Source organism: Neopsephotus bourkii, unplaced genomic scaffold (genome assembly GCF_033783945.1).
Source record: "Neopsephotus bourkii isolate Nb327-2 ecotype Australia unplaced genomic scaffold, CSIRO-AGI_Nbou_v1 NB_1634, whole genome shotgun sequence".
Taxonomy (NCBI): domain Eukaryota; kingdom Metazoa; phylum Chordata; class Aves; order Psittaciformes; family Psittacidae; genus Neopsephotus; species Neopsephotus bourkii.
Genome location: NW_026902109.1, coordinates 5228657 through 5252267, shown reverse-complemented (window position 1 = coordinate 5252267; position 23611 = coordinate 5228657). Strand labels below are relative to the sequence as shown.

Genomic DNA, 23611 nt, shown 5'->3' with positions numbered 1-23611 from the left:
AGAGGGATATTTTACCACTGACATCAAAATAGCTTTGCTGATATAGCCTGACTGCTAAGCTGGCCACACAGCATTTCTCCTTGTTCTTTTGTTGTAGTGTTTTGACAAGATGATAAAAGGAAGCAAGATCTTGGCAAATGGGGGTGGATGTGCTGATAGCCTATATGGTCTCCTTTCATTTAAAGAAGTTGCAGTGTCCAGGACAGAAGACAGGAGGCTAATTCTGAGGGAGAAATATCAAAATGATGGGAAAATAGGATAGATAGAAGCTAAAAGATGGCTTAAAAGGGAACAGGACAAGTGGGTTACTTGGTCACTACCTACAAGTAACACTAGGAAGTTGTGGGGAAGGGTTAGGGGTTTTTTTCCTACTTTCTGAGCTAACCTTGCAGACAGACATGCCAAGGACCTCCATGAAGCCATTGAAGATCCACTCCCAGTTATATTCCTGAACATCATATGAGCTGTGGCTCCTCTGAATGACACAGAGTGGGCACAGTGTGGTTATGGTATGTCAGGTGATGAACAATAGTAAAAGAAAGATGTTAATCTAAGCAAGCCCATTCCCACACCTGACAGTAAAGGGCAAAATACAGAAAGCTGTGAAAACAGCCACATCCCGAATGTGAAGGACCTTAGCTGCTGGTGCTTAAATAGGTAGCCTGCCATGACTGCCTGAAGCTTAATGCATGACTAGGTACCGTTTACATGCAACATTACAGCTGTGATGCTGTTCTTTTTCTTCTAGAAGAGGGCTTAGCTGTGACTGTTATGCAGTCATGAATGAGCAGAGGAATATGGTACAAACCACACAACATATCTGCACACAAAATATTTAGTAGGAATGGTTTAATGCCTGCTTCTCTTGATTGCTGCCTATCCAAGCTCTGAGAGACATCACAGGCTTTGGGCTTTGCAGCTTGTTATATAAGTCCTTAATAACTCAAAAATAAGTAATATGAAACAATCAGTGCAACTTATTGTTAGGGTGGCTTCCAGTATGTGCATCAGTTGTATAAAATAACAGCTGGGTGAATAATGCAAAATTTATACTTAGATAATCTGTGCTTAGGAGCAATTTAAAACAGAGAAAACAGGACTAGAGTGGGCTCATAGAGGGATAGGAAGGTGGAAAAGAATCTCTTTCTGTTTTTTCCTCTGGTCCTTGTAAAACTGTGACTCCAGGGAAATTTTGCTTTGCTGGAGAAATCATTCCTTTGAATGATGGTCTTTCTCCGCCAGAGAAGCTGAAAAAACAAGATAGTTTTCTTCCTTTCTTCCATCCCTTCAGCCATGCTGGGTAGTTGGGCAAACAGAGCACAGTGCTCTGTTCTATATTTTGAAAGCATGGGAGAAATTTCCTATTGCGTTTCCATCTAATAAGGGAACTCTGGGAACTAAGCAGACAAAACACCTAGCAGCAGGCTTGCTAGAGCAGATAGCACCAGCTCCTTTAACATCCTGCCTCCCTGAAAGAGCAGTGCCAAAAAGGCAGTCTGCCCCACAGCTCATGAGCTACATGATTATTTTCAGCTGCTGTTACATCACTGTCTTCTATAAAAATAATTGAGAACTACAGCAGAAAAGTCAATGGCTCTAAAATGGCCAGGCTGACAGAAGACTGAGTCCAGAGGAAACATCATGCTGCATGACAAAGCATCTCTGTAGTCTCCGGCATGCTTAAACGCAGTCATTTTCACCATCAGGAAGTAGAATATGAATATTTCCTATCCTGTAAAAAGCCCCTTAAAAATAAAATCACTAGCTCTATCTCGTGCATTGCAAGCTTTCATCTTAAATATTTCTAGTTTTCAGCTTAACTATTTCTAGTATGCTGGATTCAAAACTTAGACCCTCAGCTTTCATTTCCTTTGACCATAGCAGCAAGTTTCTTGTGTTGATAGTAAACAACGGGGGCTTTGAAGCATTTTTTCTGCTTTGTGTTTATATAACTTTTAAACCATTTCTGCTTTGGATATATTTTGTTTCTCTTTATTGCAAGAAAGTTTCCACAGAGTTGCAGTTTATTAACTGAAAAGTGGTGAAAAATTTTTCATTGCAGCAATACTTTTCAGTGCACAATACAAACCCCCTAAGATATTTCATCAACAGTGCTAGTGCATTTTTGTAACTTTAAGAAGTAGTTCTGAAAACAAAACAAACCCACTAACCATCTTAGCAGAAAAAGTAAGCCAATTCCAATGGCCTCCCAGAGAAAACAAAAATTAAGAATATAGCATCGTATGCTTGATATTTAATTACTCTGCTAATACACTTTACATTGCATGATTTTGGACAATTTCAGATGACTGCTTCTGTTACGTTAACTTTCTCTTCCCAGAACTCCTGTGGTTTTAGTGAGGTATTAGAGGGGAAGCAGTTTATTAACAGTTGTGTATAACCAGAGCTGTAGGATAAGAATGGAGGTGGGAGCGCAGAAGACAGTAGGGGAAGAGTCACTTGTGCCTCAGGTGTCCACCAAGAGCTCCTGGCAAGGACCAGGAGGATGAGAGAGGTGTGTTTTTCAAGACTCTTGGCGTTCAGGGGGTTGCAGGACTGTGAGGCAGAGGACAGGCACCATTCACTTGCTGAATCTGAAATGCTGGTCCTAGTCTCAAGTGCAAGATCAAGATGTCCAGCACCGTTTTATCAAACCCTTCTGTCTCTGGAGTTTCAACAACTTCCACGTCCTCTGACAAAAGTACCACCCGTGCTTACCAACCTCACTTACTCCTCACCCCAGAGCTCAATGTGTAAGTGCAGAGAGGGTTAGCAAAACTTATTCCCACCTTTCCCTCCAAAAAAAAAGACAAATCAGTTATGTCAGAACCCTGCAAAAGAGCAGGGCTCCAGGGGTGGGCAGAAGTAGAGGGACAGGTGGTTTTACATTTTCCTGAGGGCCCAAGAGATGGAGAGGGCTTTCATTACTTACTGGGAGAAGCTCATTAAGTCAGGGCAGTAAGGAAGGAATTGGGACAGACAGCAAACTTTGCAACCCAATCTGCAATGACAGAATCAGAGAATCATAGAATACTTAGGGCTGGAATGGACCTTAAGATCATCTAGTTCCAACCTCCCTGCCATGGACAAGGAGACCTCGCGCTAAACCATGTCACCCAAGGCTCTGTCCAACCTGGCCTTGAACACTGCCATGGATGGAGCATTCATAGCTTCCTTGGGCAGCCTGTTTACAGCTCAGCATCACTAAGTACTAAAGCAGTAAGAGCAGAGTGACACAATCAAGTTGCTTATTAAAAAATAAAAATTTAACAGCTTTGGGTTTCATGGAAATGGCATGGATGTGGCCTCTTGTACTGCTGTGCTTCAGCAATGAAAATACCATCAAGAGCAGGTTTTAGTGCTTCACAGATTGATTTATTTCTTTTTCCTTCAGCTGTCCATCGAACTTTGCTCTCTAATGGGGAGAGAACAAGGCAAGTTAGTGAAATAATCTGAGCTGCTGAGGTGAGAAAGTTGCAAAGCTGCAGTTAATAGCATAGTTTCAAGGGACACACTGATATGCTGTGGACATTATGCAAACACAGAGGCAAGCAACAGTGGACTGAAAACTTATACTCTGAAAACCAGGGCTAAGAAGGAATGAAAGAAGACTGCAGGATGAATTACGTATTTGTTTTTAAATAAAACTTACTGAGCAGCACGTCCTCCTTTAGCATTATTGATAGTGGCACAGAAGTGGTAGTTCCCTACTTTGCAGGCTACAGAGGGGGTAATGAGCTATTATGGTGGGCTTTTTACATCTCCAGGACTTGTTTCTTACCCTTCTGCCTCTTGAGACAGGAATACACTTTACCTTGTAATGTTTTCACTTGTGCTTGAAATTTAGCCAAGAAAAAGCAGCCTAAATACAATTAACTAACTCATCATTCTTTTGGCTCTTTTCAAAAAACATCAGTGTGTATTTTCTTGTTCATTTAAAATGTTGTTTTTTGCCCAATATATTCAATGTAATAGGAATAGTACTGAAAGTTGAGATGAGACTGGCTATTTAGTATGGCCACAATAAGAGAGTAGTAACACTGCAGGAAGGAACATTAAATTAAGCAATAAACTGTGCTTTAATGATACTAATGCTAGGAAGACTCTCAATTAGACCTGACTAAGTGTACATACACTTAGTGAGCTGGAAGACTGGCACCCCTATGGGCAAACCTGACAGACTTCTGAACTGGGTGTTCACTTGTCTCAGAGACCAGTTAGGAGACACATCAAAGAAAAATAAAAATCCCACAACACTAGAAGACATCTTCTCTGTGGTGCAAATGCTTTTTATTAATAATGTGAAAACAAGCTATTAGTTACAAACATTTGAGGTCAAGGTGACCTATATCAAAGGTGTAACCCAGGGACAAGAGGATTTATTAAGAAAGTAACACCATTCCAAAACAAGGAACTCTTCTGCTGGCTTCTCGACCTGAACATTGCTGGGAACATAGGTAGTCTGAGGGAGTGGGCCAGAATCTGGCATGGAGGTTTTGGCTTTAAAGTGTGACAACAGTGTATGCTCTCCTGATCTCTGTACCAAACAGAATCTTTATCTTGGCTCTGAGAGTCTGCCAGCAGACCTACTGAAAGCAGGTGATACAACCTGCTCTGTATTAGCTCTGCCTGCTCCACTTAAATGTTAGCTGGTTCCCACTCTTTAGCACCAAGAGGATTAGCAAAGACCTATACATGGTACAAAGATCTTGATGCAAGCAAGCTTGAGGAAATCTCAGTTTGAAAAAAGTACGTTAAAGTACCCTAACCCTAACCCTAACTTCTACTTTTGTATCATTTAACAGATAGTAAAGTTAGGGAACATGACGTAGTAATCTGTAAAATTTTTAATTCATGATTGCTGTACGTTCCATGAGATTTCTTAACCAACAGCCTAGAAATTATACTGCTTTTCTGTCCTGATCTTAAAAACATAGGGGCACCCGACAGAGGATAAATGGAGTTTACGGTTATTTTTGCTGCCCACATTGTGCTAGGTAGGTCCACTGCTGTGCCAAACAAGGTAATAAATGACATGGAGCAGCCTATATATAGTCTGGAGCCACCCCATAGTGGTAGCCAATGACCATCATGAAGTTCTGGCATTTGAGCGCTTTCACCTTAGCAAATACAAAAAGGATCTATTTAACTGCTAAGTCAGACATTTTGAGTAACAAGTGCAGTCTGGGAACACTCAGCGACATGGCAGGGAAGAGAGGGGCTAGATTCTTCACCAAAAAAAACGCAAAAAAACAATTAAAAAAATCATTCAAAGTGGATTTCATTCAAACAACTTCAGAAAAATTTTCTTCAATTATCTTGCAGAAGCCTGGTGTTGACCACAGGCTAACACCATTTACCCTTCGTTGTATATGCTGAGATACAGCACAGCCATTTAGCAGACTGCTTACTGGCACAGTCATGCATTTAGGATTCTACTGTCATAAGAAAAAGAATTTAAGTCACTACAATTACCTTGCAAAAATCTCATAATTCCTAAGATTCAAGATAGGTGTATGTGTATTTCACACACTGATCTCAGAATAATGATTTATTTCATACTTTTTCTTTTGTGCAGTGATTAGTTTTTTCACTGTTAACATCTGATTTATCTGAACTTCCAAATGTAACAGTTGGCAGATTTATTAGTGCTCACAGAATAAAGCAGGAAGCAGAACACAGATTAATTTTAATGTTTCAAAAGGCCTTTTAAAGAGGTATTATTACTGCTATGTTGCAGTCAGGTGTTTTTTTTCTTGTTATTACATTGTTATATCCATGTTGTTAGAACATTTTTTCTATTTCCTAAAAAAATTTCAAACTTAAGATTTCTAAGACTGGGCCTTGCATGAGGGGAGATCTTCAGATCTTTCAATCTAGATACAAGTTGAGGGCCTAGACTCAGCTAGCATCAAGCAGTCCAGCTGATTTGATCATGGTATAATGATGCTGATAAAAGATCTGGCCCAACCGCATGTTTGAAAAGCTGTATATCATGAAACACACGGAGTTTAATAGTGGCTACATTAATCCCTGGTAAAGAAATGCTGAAGCCTAGTGAACGCGATACAATTTTGGGCAGGTTGGCAGATTGCATCCTCCTTTCCAACTACTGCACCGTCCCATAACATCTCTCAAAGTGCTCTGCTGAAAACCAGTATATATGCCAGTATAAAGCCATGATGTTTGTCACTGCAAGATGAGTATTTTCAACTATGTGTTTCTAATTAACCCAAAAGCATTTTCAAGTAATTTAAGTGTTATCTTACAGATTTAGAGAAAAGCAAAACATTAACATAGTATAGTTATTGAATAAGTGGGGGAAAATATGAAAATTCAAAGATCATAAATTCAAGACAGAAACCAAACCGTGGCAGAATATTAGACTACCTCTCTGCCTCTAAATTCACTCATGACTTGAACAGGATGGATTCTTTTCTTTGCAGAACCTTTCCTGACAGCCGCATAGATTTCTTCTGGCTTCTCTCTTTTAATTAGGGGCTTCTTCTCTGGAGCCTTCATTCTCCACATGACAACAGGATGTCGTGGGCCAGTAGGACTCTGAATCTTGATAATCTTTGTGGATGCAATATAGGACATCTTCACTGTCTGTACCACAGCATTCATTAAATTTTTGGCTGCCTGAATTAATGAAGTGACGCTATCCAACTGTAAGAAGAAACAGAAACATTAGCCTAGGAAGCCAGTCTGCTTTTAAATTCAATATGCTCAGGAATAAACAACAGTTAAAAAGTAAGGCTACCATACCAAACCCTAGCTTCTTTGTTGTCCCTTGGTGTGTTTATATTCATGTTCCACAGCTCAGACTTAAAGTGATACACAGAAATTTGTGCTGGTGGAATACAAATGCTTATGTAGATAATGTTTATTCTTTTTTTAAATGTGAATTTATGGTGCTTGTCTGCAGGGTCTCATTGCTGTTACTACTGATGAGTTATGAAACCAGCTCAAAGAGCTATGAAAATGTGATCCATTACTTCTTTTGTATCAGCACTAGGCAAAGTCTCCAGCTGCTGCTGTCGCATTCCAGGCTCTCACACTCCTGAGCAATGCTGAGATACTGTGAAGTGGCTGGTTTTATCAAAGCTGTTAAACCTAGTCTTAGCTGCCAAAAAATTTAAGGGTAATTATGAGCCAGATAGCACACAGAAATCACAGTAACTTTGTGGCCTCTCAAACTGTTTAAGGAGTGCCAGCCTAACAGGCAGAATGCGTTAACAAACTAATCCCTATCACCTACTATCATCTTCAACAGCATAATACGTATGCATACAAGTGCTAAAGCAAAGGCTTTTTCCCATCAATGCTCATAGAAATAGTGCATTTAATTAGATCTGAAAATCTGCTAACTGCAACAAAAATGACTGCTCTAACAAGAAATTTGGCTTTGCCATACTGCACTGTAGCATAATACAAGCAAACTCACCAATAGCACTGTTCCCTTCATAGATTTGAGGCCTGCAGACTCCAGCATCTACGGACTGAGAGCAGTGCGCTGGGGACATTACACTGTCCTAGTCACCTCCTCAGATGTGACTGGCATCACAGCTAGAGGCTAGTTACACAGTGCAGATGCTACGATCTTGGGAATTTTCACTTAGCAAAAACCAAGGAGAAGCACACGTGTATGACAAAAGGCCAATGCTGGATAAAGAACTGTTGCCTGTAACTGGCCATCAGTATTGTTCCAGCACTTGGAAATGAGCCTTCTTTTTTTATTTCTCCTGTGTCCCAAAACACAGACTGATAAGGCTTAGGCTCATTCCTTCAGAAGTAACAGGGACAACAGCTACATAAAGGGTGAGAAACTGGGTGGGCAGGGGGCAGGAGAGGGCAAGATCACTATGGTTTAGATGTAAAAGTAGTAGGATTACTCTATGTATTACTCTAGGAAATGTAGAACCTAGATTTCAACTTCTAAACACCCTTTTTGTTGAAGCATTTGCCTGTAAAAGCAGTGAAGCCAGTGCTGTAAAAGGGCCATCCATTTTAGTGGGACAGTCTTGCACTTTGTCATCCAGCCTGTCTTTTGCAATATGCAGGTTTGTAAACTGAGATTTTAGGAAAGGTTCAGGGTCTTCTCCCCTTTGCCAGGTCACATGAATTAATCAGGTAAGAAGAGTGTGTTATTGTCTGTCATGCTCATTGTGTAAGACTTTGCACACATACACCCATATTCAAATAAGGCAACAACAAAAATGCAAGGGACGGGATCTAGTCTGGAAACACCTCTGAACTGGCAGAAAAACCCTCCGGTTATTATCATGTTTACTGCTGCTCTCTGTAAGTGCGAAATAACCCTAATACCCTCCAAAAACTAAAATAACATGCACATATGTGTGATGACAAACTGAAATTATCTCTATACTCTGAGAAAAGGTGTAAAATTTACCAGATGGCCTCTAAAGTTCATTCATTTCTGCAGCTTGTGAGCTTTTTAAGAAGTGATTTGCACTGTATGATGGTCATGTAATCTTTCCATGGTAGTATTTTAACATAAGCTGGTAGGTATATTTGGGGCCTGTGATGTATAAACTTTACTTTGGGGAGCAGGCTGTCCAGCCACTCTGCTAAGTTCAGCAGTACAACATATTTACTGTCATATGATTCGACATGAAGTTCAAAGCACACGGCGACCTCCAACCTAAAGCTTATTTCAAATGCTGCTTTTAAACTAAACATATTAAAAACCTCCAGGCTGCCAGTAAGGTGTTTTGCTCAGAGGCTTTGTCATTACCCTCCTGATAGATCTTCAGTCTCCAGCATATCCGTTTTTCTAAGGAGGCTGCCTAGTGGTGCAGTGTTAGCACACTGGCACATGAGCTGAAGTTCTGTCCGGTTTTCAAGCTGCTGAATGTTCACTGTTGTAATATTTATTTATTTGGTTGGTTAGAAGGAATCAGAAGGGGAGACAGACCAAGTTTCATGTGAACTTTTTCTTTCATGCTAACCAGAGGATTATACACACAGGCACACGTGCATATGCATGTGTACATAGTCCCAAAATTTCAATTATCTGTTGTTTTCTAGAACAGCTGATGCCTCCATGATCCTGGCAGCTTCTTAAAGAGGCTTTGAATAAGCTTTTTTTATCCCTCAACAGTCAATATTGGTGGCATCATGCACACTTTTGTAGTATTGACTGTGTAATAACACTACTGTGAAGCTGCTGTAAACCAGCTGTAATCCTTCCACTTTTCTAAAGTTGCCTGGAGTTAAGAGTTACACTGGGATGAAATAAGTTTGCAGCTTCTACGTGAAATTGGTAGCAGCATCGAGGCAAGATAAAGGTTGTCCCAAAACTTCATCCAGTTTTTACTGTGACTGTAGTTTATACTGTGAAATATGGCTAATAAAGCAGAATATTTTCAGGAGACCATTACAACTTGACTTTCCTCTCCTGTGGAAACTGAACAGTTATCACCGCATTCTGGCATCTGTAGCTCCTTTCACAGAATGGCCGTGGCTGTGGAGCAGTCCACAGCTCCTTCACCACACCACTGTGATACTGTATTTTTGTTTATTAAACTATAATCATACATATACTGTAAACAAATGACAAATAAGCTTACTTAATGGGTCTCCAGTTCTGCTGAGGTTGGCATTACAAGGCTGTTTAATTTATGGATTTGGCTGTGGTTACTTACCATAGTGGCAGGGGTGGATGGAAGGTAGGTGGTATATGTCAGAACAGGCAGCAATCGCCATTAGTTTTACTTTGGTCTTAGCATCTCTGCATAGGCAATGAAATATAGGAAGACTTACATAATGCTGCGCTTTACGCTATCCATGTTATTTGCAGTGTCTTAGTATCCAGGTTCCCCCTCAGTTTTCTGGTGTTCACACTAATCTCACTTTTATACAGAAAATGTGACTATTAATGGGAGGGAGAGGGAAGCTATTTTTTAAACTGCATTCAAAATTTCAGAACTTTCAGAAGATGTTATTAGACATTTACCACAGATGGCAAGAGTCTGGTCATATATGTCATCTTTTTTTGTCTCTAGAGAGCAGCTGTTTTTACACTTCAATGCCACTAACATTATAGAGTTTGGTGTAAATCTGTTCTATAAATCTAATCTACTCAGGGACTCTCTTCACTTGGTTGCTTTTATCTCAGATATTCAGCAGGCTTTCAAGGTCTCATAATGTATCTAGGAAAACGGATGAAATGAAACTTGGCATAAATGAAAGACTGATAACGTATTCATTGAGCATTTAAGCTCATTTCATGTAGCTGCGAACTCTTCAATGTGTAGCAAGCGGTGCATAAAGATTCACCAGCAAAACAAACAAACAAACAAACAAACAAACCCTAAACTAAAAGCTGTTTTCTTTTTGGGTGACTTCCGCTTTGGCTCTTTTGGCACTTTACATGGAGACACAACATTCCCACCTCCATATTTCACAGATTTGACTGTGTCAGTCAAGACAGTATTTCATTAAAGGATTTAGGAAAAGCATCTTTTGCCATATCTTTCCTTATTTAAATGTCATCTATACTGGTTTACATTGCAAAAGAAACACAGAACAATTCCATAACCACTGTGGTGAAACACGGAAGATATAGAGCTAAAGGTAGTGGGTTTTTTTAAAAAACAAAAAAGCCCTGCCCAGCCCTTCTCTCCCCCAAAATCAGCGCTCATGCTGAAATTGAATCCCTCCTCTTCAACAGTTGCATTTCTCTTCTGTAATGAGTTCGGTGAGCAAGTAAATTAACTCCACTGAAGAGCAAAACTGAAGGGAGTTCAGAAAAAAATGAATTCTGAAACTTTATTTCCGATTTGTTTACATGTACCATATTTTTCCCATTTTTGTAAAATAATTTCATGTCTTGGCAGCAGTAACAATCCATTATTATAAGAAGTTTAAATATATGGTCAGTAATTTTTGTTTAATATTCAGAATGAGTAAGAGAACCATGATTTAGAATATTATGAAACTTTTCTTCTGTCAAAGTATTTTCTGTTCAGTGTACCAAGAAATGCTTGCCTTGTCAGGTGTCAGTAGGAGTTGTTTCTGTAGCAAGCAAATAGAGAATTTCCTTATTGTCAATGCCTGTAAATAAGTCAGTCTCCTGATCACATTCTTTGCAAAGATTTGCAGATGCTGTCTCTTTGACATAAACAAGTGGCAGACAATTGCCTCCTGGAATAAAGCTGTGAGAGACTATGCAAAACAATACTCACAAATCATTTCTTTATCCATAAGGCACCAGTCTGCTCAAACCCCAGTTGGGATACTATTGACTGATCTGCTGTGAGCATTCATTTTTTTTGCAGGGAACTGAGATTTTACTGTTGGAGCACAGATTTATCAATTGGCTCTTTACAATCTCCCTAGTCCCATTTACAGTTCATCCAGACTTTAGTTTTTCATACAGGTGAAAACTAAGAATTGACCATCAAACACACAATAATTAATATTTGAAGTCTGAACTTACCTAAAATTCTACTGGAAACAAGGCCAGTTATTAAAAAGTAATCCTAATTTAACCTCTAGGTTTTAATACATTCCTAGAAACAAATTTTGTTACATGATACTGTGAGACTAAGATTGAATCTTTATTTCTTTGACAACTACTTCTGAAAATAAAATGAATTCTACATTACTAAGAAGAACAGTAAGCATCTGAGTAGTGCTGCACTTAAGGTAAGGAGTACTTATTACACTGTCCTTTTAATTTTCTATCACTTTTTTACTATGTGTAACAATTTGCTGTTGTAAAATACTTTGTGGTTCTTTCACTGAGGTTGCTATATAAAATAAAGTTATTTAATTTCTTAAAAGTAGCAGAACAATGCAAAACAGATTCTGAAGAGTGAAATCCTGACAGCTGAAAACATGTGGAGTTTTCCTTGGCCTGGGACAGGATTTTAGCATTAGTTACTTGCCTTGTTTTCTGAGCTGAGGATATTCGTATTTCCACAGTTGTTTCTCCACCTGGAACTGTGATTTCATTGTAATGAAAACGAAGATCTTAGTGTAGAAGATGGGTATTCAAGAAAACACAGGAAAAAAATCCAGAGTTGGAAGCACTGGCATGTTTCTTCATACAACTGCCAGGTGACAAATAAAACCTATAATGGATTCAGCTCCATACAGGTTATATATGGGGTTTATATTGGGGTATATAGGTATTTACACCTATATATTGGTAAATATATATATATAGGTATATATTGGGGCTTGAAACTAGATGATCTTAAGGTCCCTTCTAACCGTAACTATTCTATAATTCTACGATATACAATAAGGTAAAAGGAGACTTGCCATTGCAATTCTTTTTTCCCATTACTGGAAAATGTTCCCTCAGTGTTTTCCTCACCTCTGCTTTGCCATGCTCTCTCCCTTTGGGATACCAGAGATGTATTTATTTTATATATCCAATTTATGCAAATGGCCTCAGGAAATCTGCCTCACCATTTGGGTGAGTAATCTGGGGGTGTTAATTTTGGATGAACTCAGTTTTCCTAAAAAGTATGCTATTGGTTATCTATGTCTGTCAGTTTATCTAGTAATTATGTTATACACCTCAAAGGTATCTGGCATTTGTTCTCTTTTGGTTTACCTATTTTTCCACAAGGAAATTGAATCTAATGAACTAAATAACCATTACCAGATTCTGCTTCAGGCTATGTACGATTCACAGAAGGAAACAGCATCCTGTAATTAGACCAGGCCCTGTGTCCAAGTTAAATGATAACACTAAGTACTGTAAAACTGTTTCCCTGAAACACCGTAATGCAACATACGCTTAGGCAGACAGCAGTCAGCCCAGTCCCTCCCAAGTCCTGCTGCTTTAACTGGCAGGATGGTCTTAAAAGAAGGAAACTGTTTTTTTATATAACAGGTCCTTGAGAAATGATTTAATAGAAATCCTTTCCTTGCTGTTTCCATCAGTCGCTTTAGTTTGTGAAGAAATTGAGTGCTTGCTGCAATAATCTTTACATGCACTGAGGTCAAGAACTATAAAATTCAATCTGATTTTACTAATTAGCAAAGTAGTTATTATTAGGAAAAGTTAACTGTCTTGTAGTGTACATTACAGTAACACTTCTTGCTGCTTAAATTTAATTGTTCTCAGTAGAAAGCAACTGAGCTTTGTGTAAATACTTAACAGGAAAAGAATATATCCCTTGCTTTGCTTCCATAGGCAAAGGTTCTATATACGCATATACCAGCATAGACTAAGTAAAACCAGTGACAAACGTAGTGGTATTACATTAAAAAAACCCAAACCAAACAGTGAAACATTCGTGTCAACTCTCAGTAAAAGAAAATTTTAAAATAATATCCCAGCTCTTGGGGGTTAACATCAACTTTAAGCAAATCAGCATTTTCATATTTTCAGAATCAAATACCGATATATGAAATAATTCTGTGCATAGCATAAGGCCCTATAAATAGGCTTCCACCATCAGTTCAAACAAACTGAACAGCAAGTTTCCAATGAGATCGGAGAAATACCAGTGAGGAGAAGCAAACAGGCTGAACAAGGAGCAGTAGCTGTGTCTGGCATGCAGGCATCAGCTTTGTCAGAATAGCAGCTATGATGTTAAAGAAGGTAAAATTTTTTAACTGAAGGTTGCACAGCAGTAAAAGCAGGACAGTGGTACTGAAGTAAATGGAGCAAACTATCTACCTCTAATAAATCAAGAGGGCTGTTACAGAAGCCAGTCAGTGTGACTGCCAGCTTGTTGTCCAGCTCTTGTTCCTATTCTTCAGTATTACAGGAGCTGAAGCTAGGAAGCCATTCCGCCCACCTTTACTTCTCTTTTATATAGAAAATGCAAACCCAAACAGAAACCCTAAAACAAATTGAAAGGCACTACTTTACTTTCCATCTCCTCTCCTGCCAAAACAGCAGCTCTTCATGAGGTCAGCAAAATGCCAGTTCTTGCTGCATGGCTCCACTCGAGCAGTAACTGAAACCCCCCAACTGTAACAAAGGTGTTGAGCAGCTTGCCAGCTGCTCAGATGCTGGCTGAGATGTGATTTTTCTGGGATATGGTTATCCAAGGATTGGTGCTGTGTCAGCCAAAGGCCTGGTGGCAGCTACAGATACCCTACCTTGTATTTTTCTGCCTGCTAGCTTATAGCTCTGACTCCATCTATTTTTTATCTGTGGTATAGCCTTCAAAGCTGAAACATGTTCATAGGAATAGTGTCTAGGCAACTTTTGATTTAACTGGCATAGGAACTCAGTGGTAACTTGCTAAGTTAAACAGACATTTAAGTACAGCCTTCAAGCCTAAAGTTAAAAGTACTAAAGCACCTACATCCGGCACAAAACTGGACTTAGTCACTGTTTAAGTAAGTCTGGTTCTTGACATACTGTCAGGAAGAATCAAAGATGAATCAAATGACGCATTTGATTTATCCCATTTTTTTGCTGTGGCAAAGACAGCCAACAGGATGCAGGGTTACATCAACATGGGCATCACCAGCAGAGATAAAGATGTCATTATCCTCCTATACTTGGTGCTTGTGTGGCCAAACCTGGAATACTGTGTTCATGTTTGGTCCCTGCTCTACAAAAAAAAAGATCTGGACAGGCTGGAGAGAGTTCTGAGAAGGGCCGCAAAGATGATCAAAGGACTGGGAAGCCTGACCTATGAGGAAAGGCTGTGAGAGAACTGTGTTTGTTCAGACTTGAGGAAAAAAGGCTTACAGGAGACCTTATCATCATGTTCCAGTATTTAAAGGGTGGCTACAGAGAAGATAGAGCCACTTTTTACAAGGAGTCACACGAGAAAAACAAAGAGGTAATGGGTACAACTTATACCTTATTAGTGTATATAAATATATAAAGGGGGAGTGTCACGAGGATGGAGCCAGGCTCTTCTCAGTGGCAAACAATGATAGGGCAAGGGGTAATGGGAACAAACTGGAACACAAGAGGTTCCACTTAAACTTGAGAAGAAACTTCTTCTCAGTGAGGGTGACAGAACACTGGAACAGGCTGCCCAGGGAGGTTGTGGAGTCTCCTTCTTTGGAGACATTCAAAACCCGCCTGGACACGTTCCTGTGTAACCTTATCTAGGTGTTCCTGCTCCGGCAGGGGGATTGGACTAGATGATCTTTTGAGGTCCCTTCCAATCTCTAACGTACTGTGATACTGTGATACTGTGAACCTAACCTGTACGTAAGTGAACTATTTGTATTTTACTTGCCATTAGGTTAACCTAATCCTCCTTCCCTGAAACAGGATTAAGCTCTATAGTCATCCCTCTGGGATTATGAAGTTAAGTTTGGGTTTTTAGTTTTATCATTAAAATACTTGCACCAGGATTATGTACTTCCCACTGCTGACATATGGGTGACACAATAAAATGGCAAAGAAAAAAATGTGACTGTCATTACCGTGGGAGAAAAAAAGAGGAAGAACTAAAGTAGGCTTTCAAAATTTCTTGCAGTAAGTCTACCAATCAGCTGCACTCAATAATGGAAACAGGACCAGGAAAATTACAGCTGATGTGTACTAGGCAGTATGCAGATTTTCGTAGCTCAAGGATCCTTGTGAATCCAAATCTGCCAAAGTAGTGGACAGCTCAAATCAGATATACATTGTGATGTGCAAGAATCTTTATCTTTTAACTAGGTTTGTAAGTAAATAAAGTTTATCTGTGTTGTCCATTTATTAATTTTTCAGTCCTCCAGTAGCTTTCTAAATTACTAGTTAACTAATCTCCAAATTTCATGGAGACACAAAAATGCCAAAGACAAAGAATAAATCTCTATCAGGTCACAAAACCAAAGACTGCATAGAGAAGTCACAAATAAGAGATCCTAGAGAGAAAAAGACAGACAGCCCAGTTCTTGTTGGCTCTCAGGTAAGTGTCCAACAGCCTGCCAGCACAGACTGCGCAGTTGGTATCTGCACTGTTTCTTGCTGCACAGCTGTTGTGGACTTTGGGGGAGGTTCACTCCATCTATGTATGTCTCTGTATGTCTCTGTCTGTCTGTCTATCATGATCAGGGGTAACATGTTAGAAACATTGAAGCTGAGGTAAAAAAGCATTAGTATTCTAAGAAACACGTGAACAGATTATATGCAGGTGAGGGGAGAACAAAGTACTGAAACAAAGCCTCTAAGCACAGAGGGAATCATGGGTTTGTGTTACATAGGACCATTGGAAGTAGGTTTAAAGACAACATGGGTAAGTTCAGAGGGCATGAAAAAATGAGACTTGGCTTTATTAATTCACTCCGCTCATTCAGCTGAGGGTAAAAGGAAGAAGAAACATAATGCAGCTAAACTTGATTAATTTACAACCCCAGTGAAAATAAGTATTACCTTCAGAAGATATACATTCAATTCAAAATTACTAACCTGCAAGTTCTGCACGAGGTTTAAATACGACCTCTGAATTTTCATTTGACTGTACTAACAAAAATGGCCTACAGAAATTAATGTTTCAGATCTTACATCAGCTGTAGAGGCTTAATTTCTGATTCTCTTATAAACCATATAAAATGTACTAGTAGTTTTAGTGATACATACATTCCGTACTATGTGAATATGAAGTTATCATAAAAAGTGAAGTATTTCAATAGTAAGAATGTGGGCTGGGAAGATTTTGTTATCTGGTTTACGTACCATTTAGCAGATTTTATGTCTTGAAATCATAATCCCATATGCTACAAGTAATAACGCTAATCAATAATATATGAATGCCTGGGATCAGATTTGTGCTGAGGACAAGTACAGAAAAGTTCCACAAAATCATAAACAATATCTTTTCTGCTGCTAATGATACTTAGTTGTAATGGAGCTAATGACTCTTAAATTAATGCACAGTCAAGAAATTGGCTCAGACTACTTGCTCTTAATTTTAATTTTCTTTATTTCTATAGAGATGTAGAGTGTCTTTTATCACTTTCTTCTGAACTGGAAGTGAAGCTGGGGATTTAATTTTTGGGTACAGACACAGACGCATGCTTCAAATATGTAAATAAATGAGTCACAGTCTTGAAATGGGTTACGGTTCTTAAATTATTCCAGAGTAACAGTGAAGAATAGTATGTTTTGAAAATTTAATGAAAAATAACTGCAAGTGATTACTACTCCTTTTAAGCCACCAAATGTTATGTTTCAGTGCCTCAGATGCTCTGTGTTAAGTTAGTGTAAAAAACAGTGAGAAATAAAGCAGGCGATTCAGGGCTACACTGGAACATCTTGCAAGCACAGGAAAGCACAACTGAAATTTAAGATGTATTTTGCTTGACAGAGTAATTTATGCCATTTTTCTACTTACAGCAGACATGATGAGCTCTCCACCTAGATTCTGGATTTCTGCTTTAACTTGGCTGCAGATTTTGAGCTGATGGGAGTACAGCTTGATCTGTTCCAGGTAAGCCAACAAATCCTGTTTGCATGATTGGTCTGGACACTGAAGATTAAGAAAAGAACAATTAATAAAGCATTTCAGCAATTGCTGATGCAGAATTTTGTCTGAAACATTATGTTAATATTTCACTGAGGAGTATTCAAATTGTACACCAATCTAGCCTTGCTTTTCACTGCAGCTGTGTCAGATCACAGTTCATTCCTTCTGTGAAACTTTTAACAAAATAATTGGAGAAGTTCAGAATAATCCTGCACTTTCCCATATTAACTTTTTTTTCTTTAAACAGTGCTGGGCTTGCCTTAGGAATATTTCTAAACAAATTCTTTAATGTATGGAATAGTTACTTTCCCTTCAGCTCTTAAGAGGTTATGCTTTCTTTTTAAGAACACACAAGAGCAATGATAACATTTATAGGAAATAATGCTTAATTTTATAGTACAATCTATTTTTTTGTCTTCCATCCAGAATTTATTCAACACAATCCAAAGATCTTCTGTAACAGTAGGAATAGGACAAGAAAAACATCTTACAGAAAACACCAATTCCAATACTTTTAATAGCACAGGATTTTTTTTTTTAATAAAAATAGCATCTTTCCACCCTCATTTCTTTGAACTCCCTAAATACCTGGAGTACTGGGAGGGGAAATACTATTCTGTGAGTACCAGGCTAGACACTTAAGGCCTGATATGCATTTGTTCTAAAGCTGCTTGCTCTGGCAGAGTAAGGGATCTTAAGGTGAATGGTAAGTCCCTATTGTGCTACCACAGCTGTAAAAAGTGAGCACAATAAATAATAAATAGATCCCTACAAGTTTTTCAGAGACATATTTTTAGCCTGTATGCATACTGACATTACAAATATGGTTACTGCCTTTTGATAGAAGATTGTGTTCAGCTTTGTGTATTAAGAAAGATATGTTATTGTGTATTAAGAAAGATATGTTCCCACCAACTGCAGTGGCAACAGCCATATATGGGTTTGTATAGTTATTTAAACTTTTGAGTCTTATGGAATTGTGGTCAATGGATTTAAATCCATAACCTACCACAATTCAGAAAAAGCACTATCTGTTGAATTCATGAAATACTGTACCTAAACTACTGGCATTGCTGAAGAAACTCGATACTTGTTTAAAATGGGGGTGTGACAATTCCACTTTTCATGCAGTTATGTTTGGTAAAAAAAAGCAGTCCATGTCTTAGACTTAGGAAAAGTTAATAAATAATGAAGAGTAGGATGAACTATTCTAAATTACTTACTTAATACGCATTAAATGCTCTCGTGAGACCTCACTTGGGAGTACTGTGTACGGTTCTTGTGTCCTCAACATAAAAAGGACATGGATCTGTTGGAACAAGTCCAGAGGAGGGCCACGAGGATGATCAGGGAACTGGAGCACCTCCCATATGAAGATCGGCTGAGAAAGTTGGGGCTGTTCAGCCTGGAGAAGAGAAGGCTGCGTGGAGACCTCATAGCAGCTTCCCAGTATCTGAAGGGGGCCTATAGGGATGCTGGGGATGGACCCTTCATTAGGGACTGTAGTGACAGGACGAAGGGTAACGGGTTAAAACATAAAACAGGGGAAGTTTAGATTGGATATAAGGAGGAAGTTCTTTACTCTGAGGGTGGTGAGGCACTGGAATAGGTTGCCCAGGGAGGTTGTGAATGTTCCATCCCTGGCAGTGTTTAAGGCCAGGTTGGGCAGAGTCTTAGGTGACGTGGTTCAGTGTGAGGTGTCCCTGCCCATGGAGGTTGGAACTAGAAGATCTTAAGGTCCTTTCCAACCCTAACTATTCTATGATCCTATGTAATGTCAGTCTCTACCTCATGTTCTACTAGATCTGTTATTAAAATATTGTCTGTACTTTGGCAAAATTTAGAAGAAAAACAGAAAAGTTTCTTGACATCGTCTCATTCTTACGTGTGATGTTTTCGAAGTGTTAGCATGTTACAGAAAATTATACTAAAATATGCCTTTGCTTCTTCCTTACTCAACACTGCTTTCAGAACTGCACAAACCAGTATTTAAATATTAGTATCTCAGTTTAGAGAGTTTAGACTGCTTGGAAAACTGGAATAGTCATTGTTTATGTAATTAATATAAAAATCTGTCCTATCAGTCAGATGCAACTGTAATCCCTTTAAGCATCAGAATTAATTATATAAAACCAGGGTGTATTTCCTGCAATGAGAGATGTTTGCTCCTCTTCTTCCTTTTTTTTTTTTTTTTATTTAAGTATAGCATGATCTCTTCCCCCCCCCCAAAAAAAAAAAAAACAAAACCAAGAGATGGGCAGACAGGATGCTTAAATAGTGTCTCATCCACTTCAATAGTGACAATGTCAATTACAGAATGTCAGAGACAAGAATGATTTAACCTTATTATATAGTACTCTCTCATATTGTAACATTGGCAGGCTAGTCACATTTACTATCTTACTTATATACCATATAGAGAAGAAATGCATAACATTTTAGAAATGCTAAAGATGATGTGCATCAAAGACCAAGAAACTGCCACTCAAAACCAAAATATGGAAACACTGTTCAGTGCTCAGTAGATTCAAAAAAGGTAAATGCTAGGCGTTATTAGGAAAAGACTTCTGAAATGTAATTATGCAACTGTACAGCTCTGTGATACACCCACAACTTTTCTACCTAGTGTAGGTATGATGCATCTTTCCTCTCCCTTGCCCGCTACAAGGCACATAGAAAAACAGAAGGACAACAAAGATTTTTGTGAAGACAGGTATTCTTCCCTCCAATACAAGAGGTCATTAAAAGTAACTAGCCTGAGTTGAAAACAAAAGGAGATGGCTTTTAACACTGTTGTTAAGTTTCAGAAATCTTTGTTGCAGGATGGTTATACTAAAAGGTTACACGGGTTAAAAAAGTTGCTGGAAAAGTTAATGAAAAAAATACCAAGGACTGTTTAATGTATCAAGTGCATCAAAACTAGGTTCGGTTAAGTAAACTCTTGAATGGCTGCTGCAGGTTGGGAAACCATATTGTGGAAGAATCATGAAATGCATGCCATTATCTAGCCAAGTTCTGAAGATACTCACTATTGACTGTTGTCAGCAACAGGACATCGGCCTAAGTGAACCTACAGGGTCTGACTAAGTGTGCTCATTTTTATGTACATTACCCATGAAACTTCACAAGACCATATGAACACAGCAGGGACCAACACAGTAGAAAGAAGAGGCATTTACAGGGGTGAAGATAAGAATCCTGCACTATTTTTTGCAGGATGGTGTACTAAAAAAAACTTACAGCATATCCAAATCAACCTTAAACAGATGTTAGGAAGAAATGTGCTGTGTAAAGAGGATAGTTGTAATGAATCCTCTACATACTGCTCAGAAGCATCTGGTACAAGTTGCTCACTAGTGAAACCAAACACTAGGCTACAACAGAAAGACAGTTAATAAATTCTGAGTTTAATCATCCCAAAGGTAATTGATGGTTACCAGTTTAATGCCTCACATTCTTAGCTAGAGATCCTGGCAAATTATGCAAGGTTCTTTTCCATACATATTTAAGACAGGGAGGTTTTAACAAGAGCTCTCCATAACAACAGGAGCAGAACTGACTTCCATTCAAAATATGCCAGGATGTTTTACCTAATAGAGATAATATCCACAAAAACTTCCATATGATTTGATTAATTGTGCAGTGATTAAAATCACAGTGAAACCAGCATTTAACAATCCAAATGAAAAAGCCACTGGCACAGCAGTGCCAAGACAAACAATTCTGCAGGAAAGTCTGATTACAGCAATGCTGTTCTTGCTTCACTGTAATTTCATCCCTTTGCTAACAAAGTCTGTAGCATTTCTTTACAATCTGAAGCTGTCTTTATGGTCATTAATACTGGGTATAATCACACACAGACCCGCTACTGTAAATGTGTAATTTATTGCAATTATTTGTTAACTGCAAGCTTTTAGGTAAGATGATCCTGTAATCAGAACATCTTTTTGGCACATCTGCTTGCATCGTATTTATCAGCTTATCATTTTAGATGCCTTTTTCATTTTACTTTCAGGTAAACATTTTTGAAGCACATGAAATCAGCTAAGTCTGGAGACTACCTGGTTCTACACAATATGGATGTTTCATATTGAGCCCTACACTTCCAGATTGGAAGTCTTTAACATTTCATTGCCTTGATGTATTGATCCTGACCAAGAGACCACTGTACATTGAGGAGCTGGTACCCCACACAGCAGCTGACCTGTGAACTAGGGCCAGACCTGGGCTGTGCTGCAGAGCACAAATCCCTTGGCCATAGCATACACCTGCTAACGTATGGCAGCAGACAAGCCTGCAGGAAGCTCCAACTCAGTAATGGGTTTGGGACGCCTGCATAGCCTTGCCTTTATCCGGGACTGCAGCAAAAGGTTCCATTGTGAACATCCCATTTGACAGTGGAAATTACTGAGTTAAATTTATTTTCGGTTTATTTGGATTAATCTGCCTGGTTTTATGCTGATGCTGTACTGTGATTATTTTCACAGTTCTTAACACTGAGTTATCTTAAAAGTGCTGTCAGTATGGATTGAAATGTAACATTCTGCTAATTGGACCATACTGTGTCCCTTTCCTTCAAACCCAGGAAGAGAGGGTTATAAAAGCCTGTCCTGTTAACTGCAAAGGCAGAGTAATAGTTCAGTCATGGGATGACTGTGAACAGTAACATGATGTGGCCTAATTAAAGGACAGTATCAGACTTACAGGGTAGCCTAAGCTCAATAGCAAGTGGTGAAAAAGTGGTGAAAAGTATGTGCAGGAAGTTACTTGAAACTGGTACAATGTAGAGGTCTTTTGAAACAGAGCATACAAATTCATTTTTACACAGAATAAAAATTCCACATAAATTAGATGTTATTAAAAGGCAACAGGTTCAATACTCCACTAAAAAGCATTAACGCCACCGAGAAAGGCACTCATAAAGCCTCCTTGGAATTTATGTTCCAGTCTGGGCACCGGATTCTCGAAGAGCTCCTTCAGTTTGGAACATATTCAGAGAACAGCTATCAGGTAGCCCAGAAGAACATCTTTATTTTATTTTAGGACCCAAGAAAGCAGGGCATAGGAAATTTAGCAAAGTAATAGCTGAGAAAAGGAATTACTGGTCTTTACAAATACCTTGGAGACTGAAAAAGAACACAATGAGGAAAGAGCTTTATAAGTTAAAGAATGACTTGGCACAGGCAAAACAGGTTAGGGAAATTAAAGGATTTCTAGCCATCACAGGAATGAGAGGATAATATTAAGTATCTCTGTAATAGGAGGAATAAAGGCAAGGTTCTCTTTTATACTATGTTTGACACATGACTAGCAATGCTTGTAGTCGTGCACATCACAGTTGTACTGGAAGGGCTGCTTTGGTTCAGTTGTTTATTTTTTTTTAATTGTATATGCTCATTTGCTTCTAATACATATGGCATGAAATAACATCTAAAATACAAGCAACACCTCTAACAGTGTATTTCTGATGCATACAAGATACCATAGGGAATAAATACCAGGGGTCAGGTGGCTCAAGGGTATCAACTATGTGCAAGGTTCTCAGCTAGGTCATATGCAAATAATTTGAGTGAATTCACTAAAAGGGTTACAATAACTAGAATGATGTCACATCATTCCAGCAGCTGATGTTTCCAAGCAGCTGCTGGGAAATGTGTCACACAAATTATCAGTACTAATGATTCATGGCTACTTTTTGCTCATACTAATTTGTTCATGTTTCTGGTCTGCAGTCATTGTAGTAATACAGGAAAAGGAAAATTTTAGGAAAGAAGTGACTCAGTGAGACTAGATTCCCTATTCTAAGAGCAAGAGATTGTCACCCTTGCTCATCTTCAGCTTTGATACCATATTGTTTTCTGCAATGGATCAGTGATGGGTTAGAATTTTAATTTGTAACTGGTAAAAGCTTGAAAGCAGCCATTCTCCAATGCTCTTGAAAAGATGTAAGTGCTGGAAGAATATCTGCCAAGATCACAAATTGGGACTTAACAACATTTTACCTTGTTTTTCACAAATCAGATCACAACTGTATAAATGGAAAATATAAGTCTTGTTATCTGGAATTCAGGAACACATACAGCAGAAAAAGCCAACAGATTGTTGCTGCTTCATAGATACTAGAAAAACAAAGGTCGTATATGAAAATTAAAAGTGAATGGAAGAGAAACAATATGTAAGGGTGTGGAAGGCAGTGA

General features: G+C 38.7%; 1 protein-coding gene across 4 annotated transcripts in view; it reads right to left on the bottom strand.

Moving 5' to 3' along the window:
• Window positions 1-23611, bottom strand: part of CTNNA3 (catenin alpha 3) — a 739429-nt gene that overhangs the window by 218123 nt on the left and 497695 nt on the right. For all 4 annotated transcript variants that reach the window (XM_061373990.1, XM_061373992.1, XM_061373991.1 and 1 more), the window contains exons 17-18: window positions 17283-17417; window positions 5352-6669 (exon numbers count right to left, since the gene is read on the bottom strand). In XM_061373990.1, coding sequence (XP_061229974.1) covers window positions 6382-6669; window positions 17283-17417 — 423 coding nt within the window. In that variant the 3' untranslated portion in view covers window positions 5352-6381. The remainder of the gene's footprint in view (window positions 1-5351; window positions 6670-17282; window positions 17418-23611) is intronic.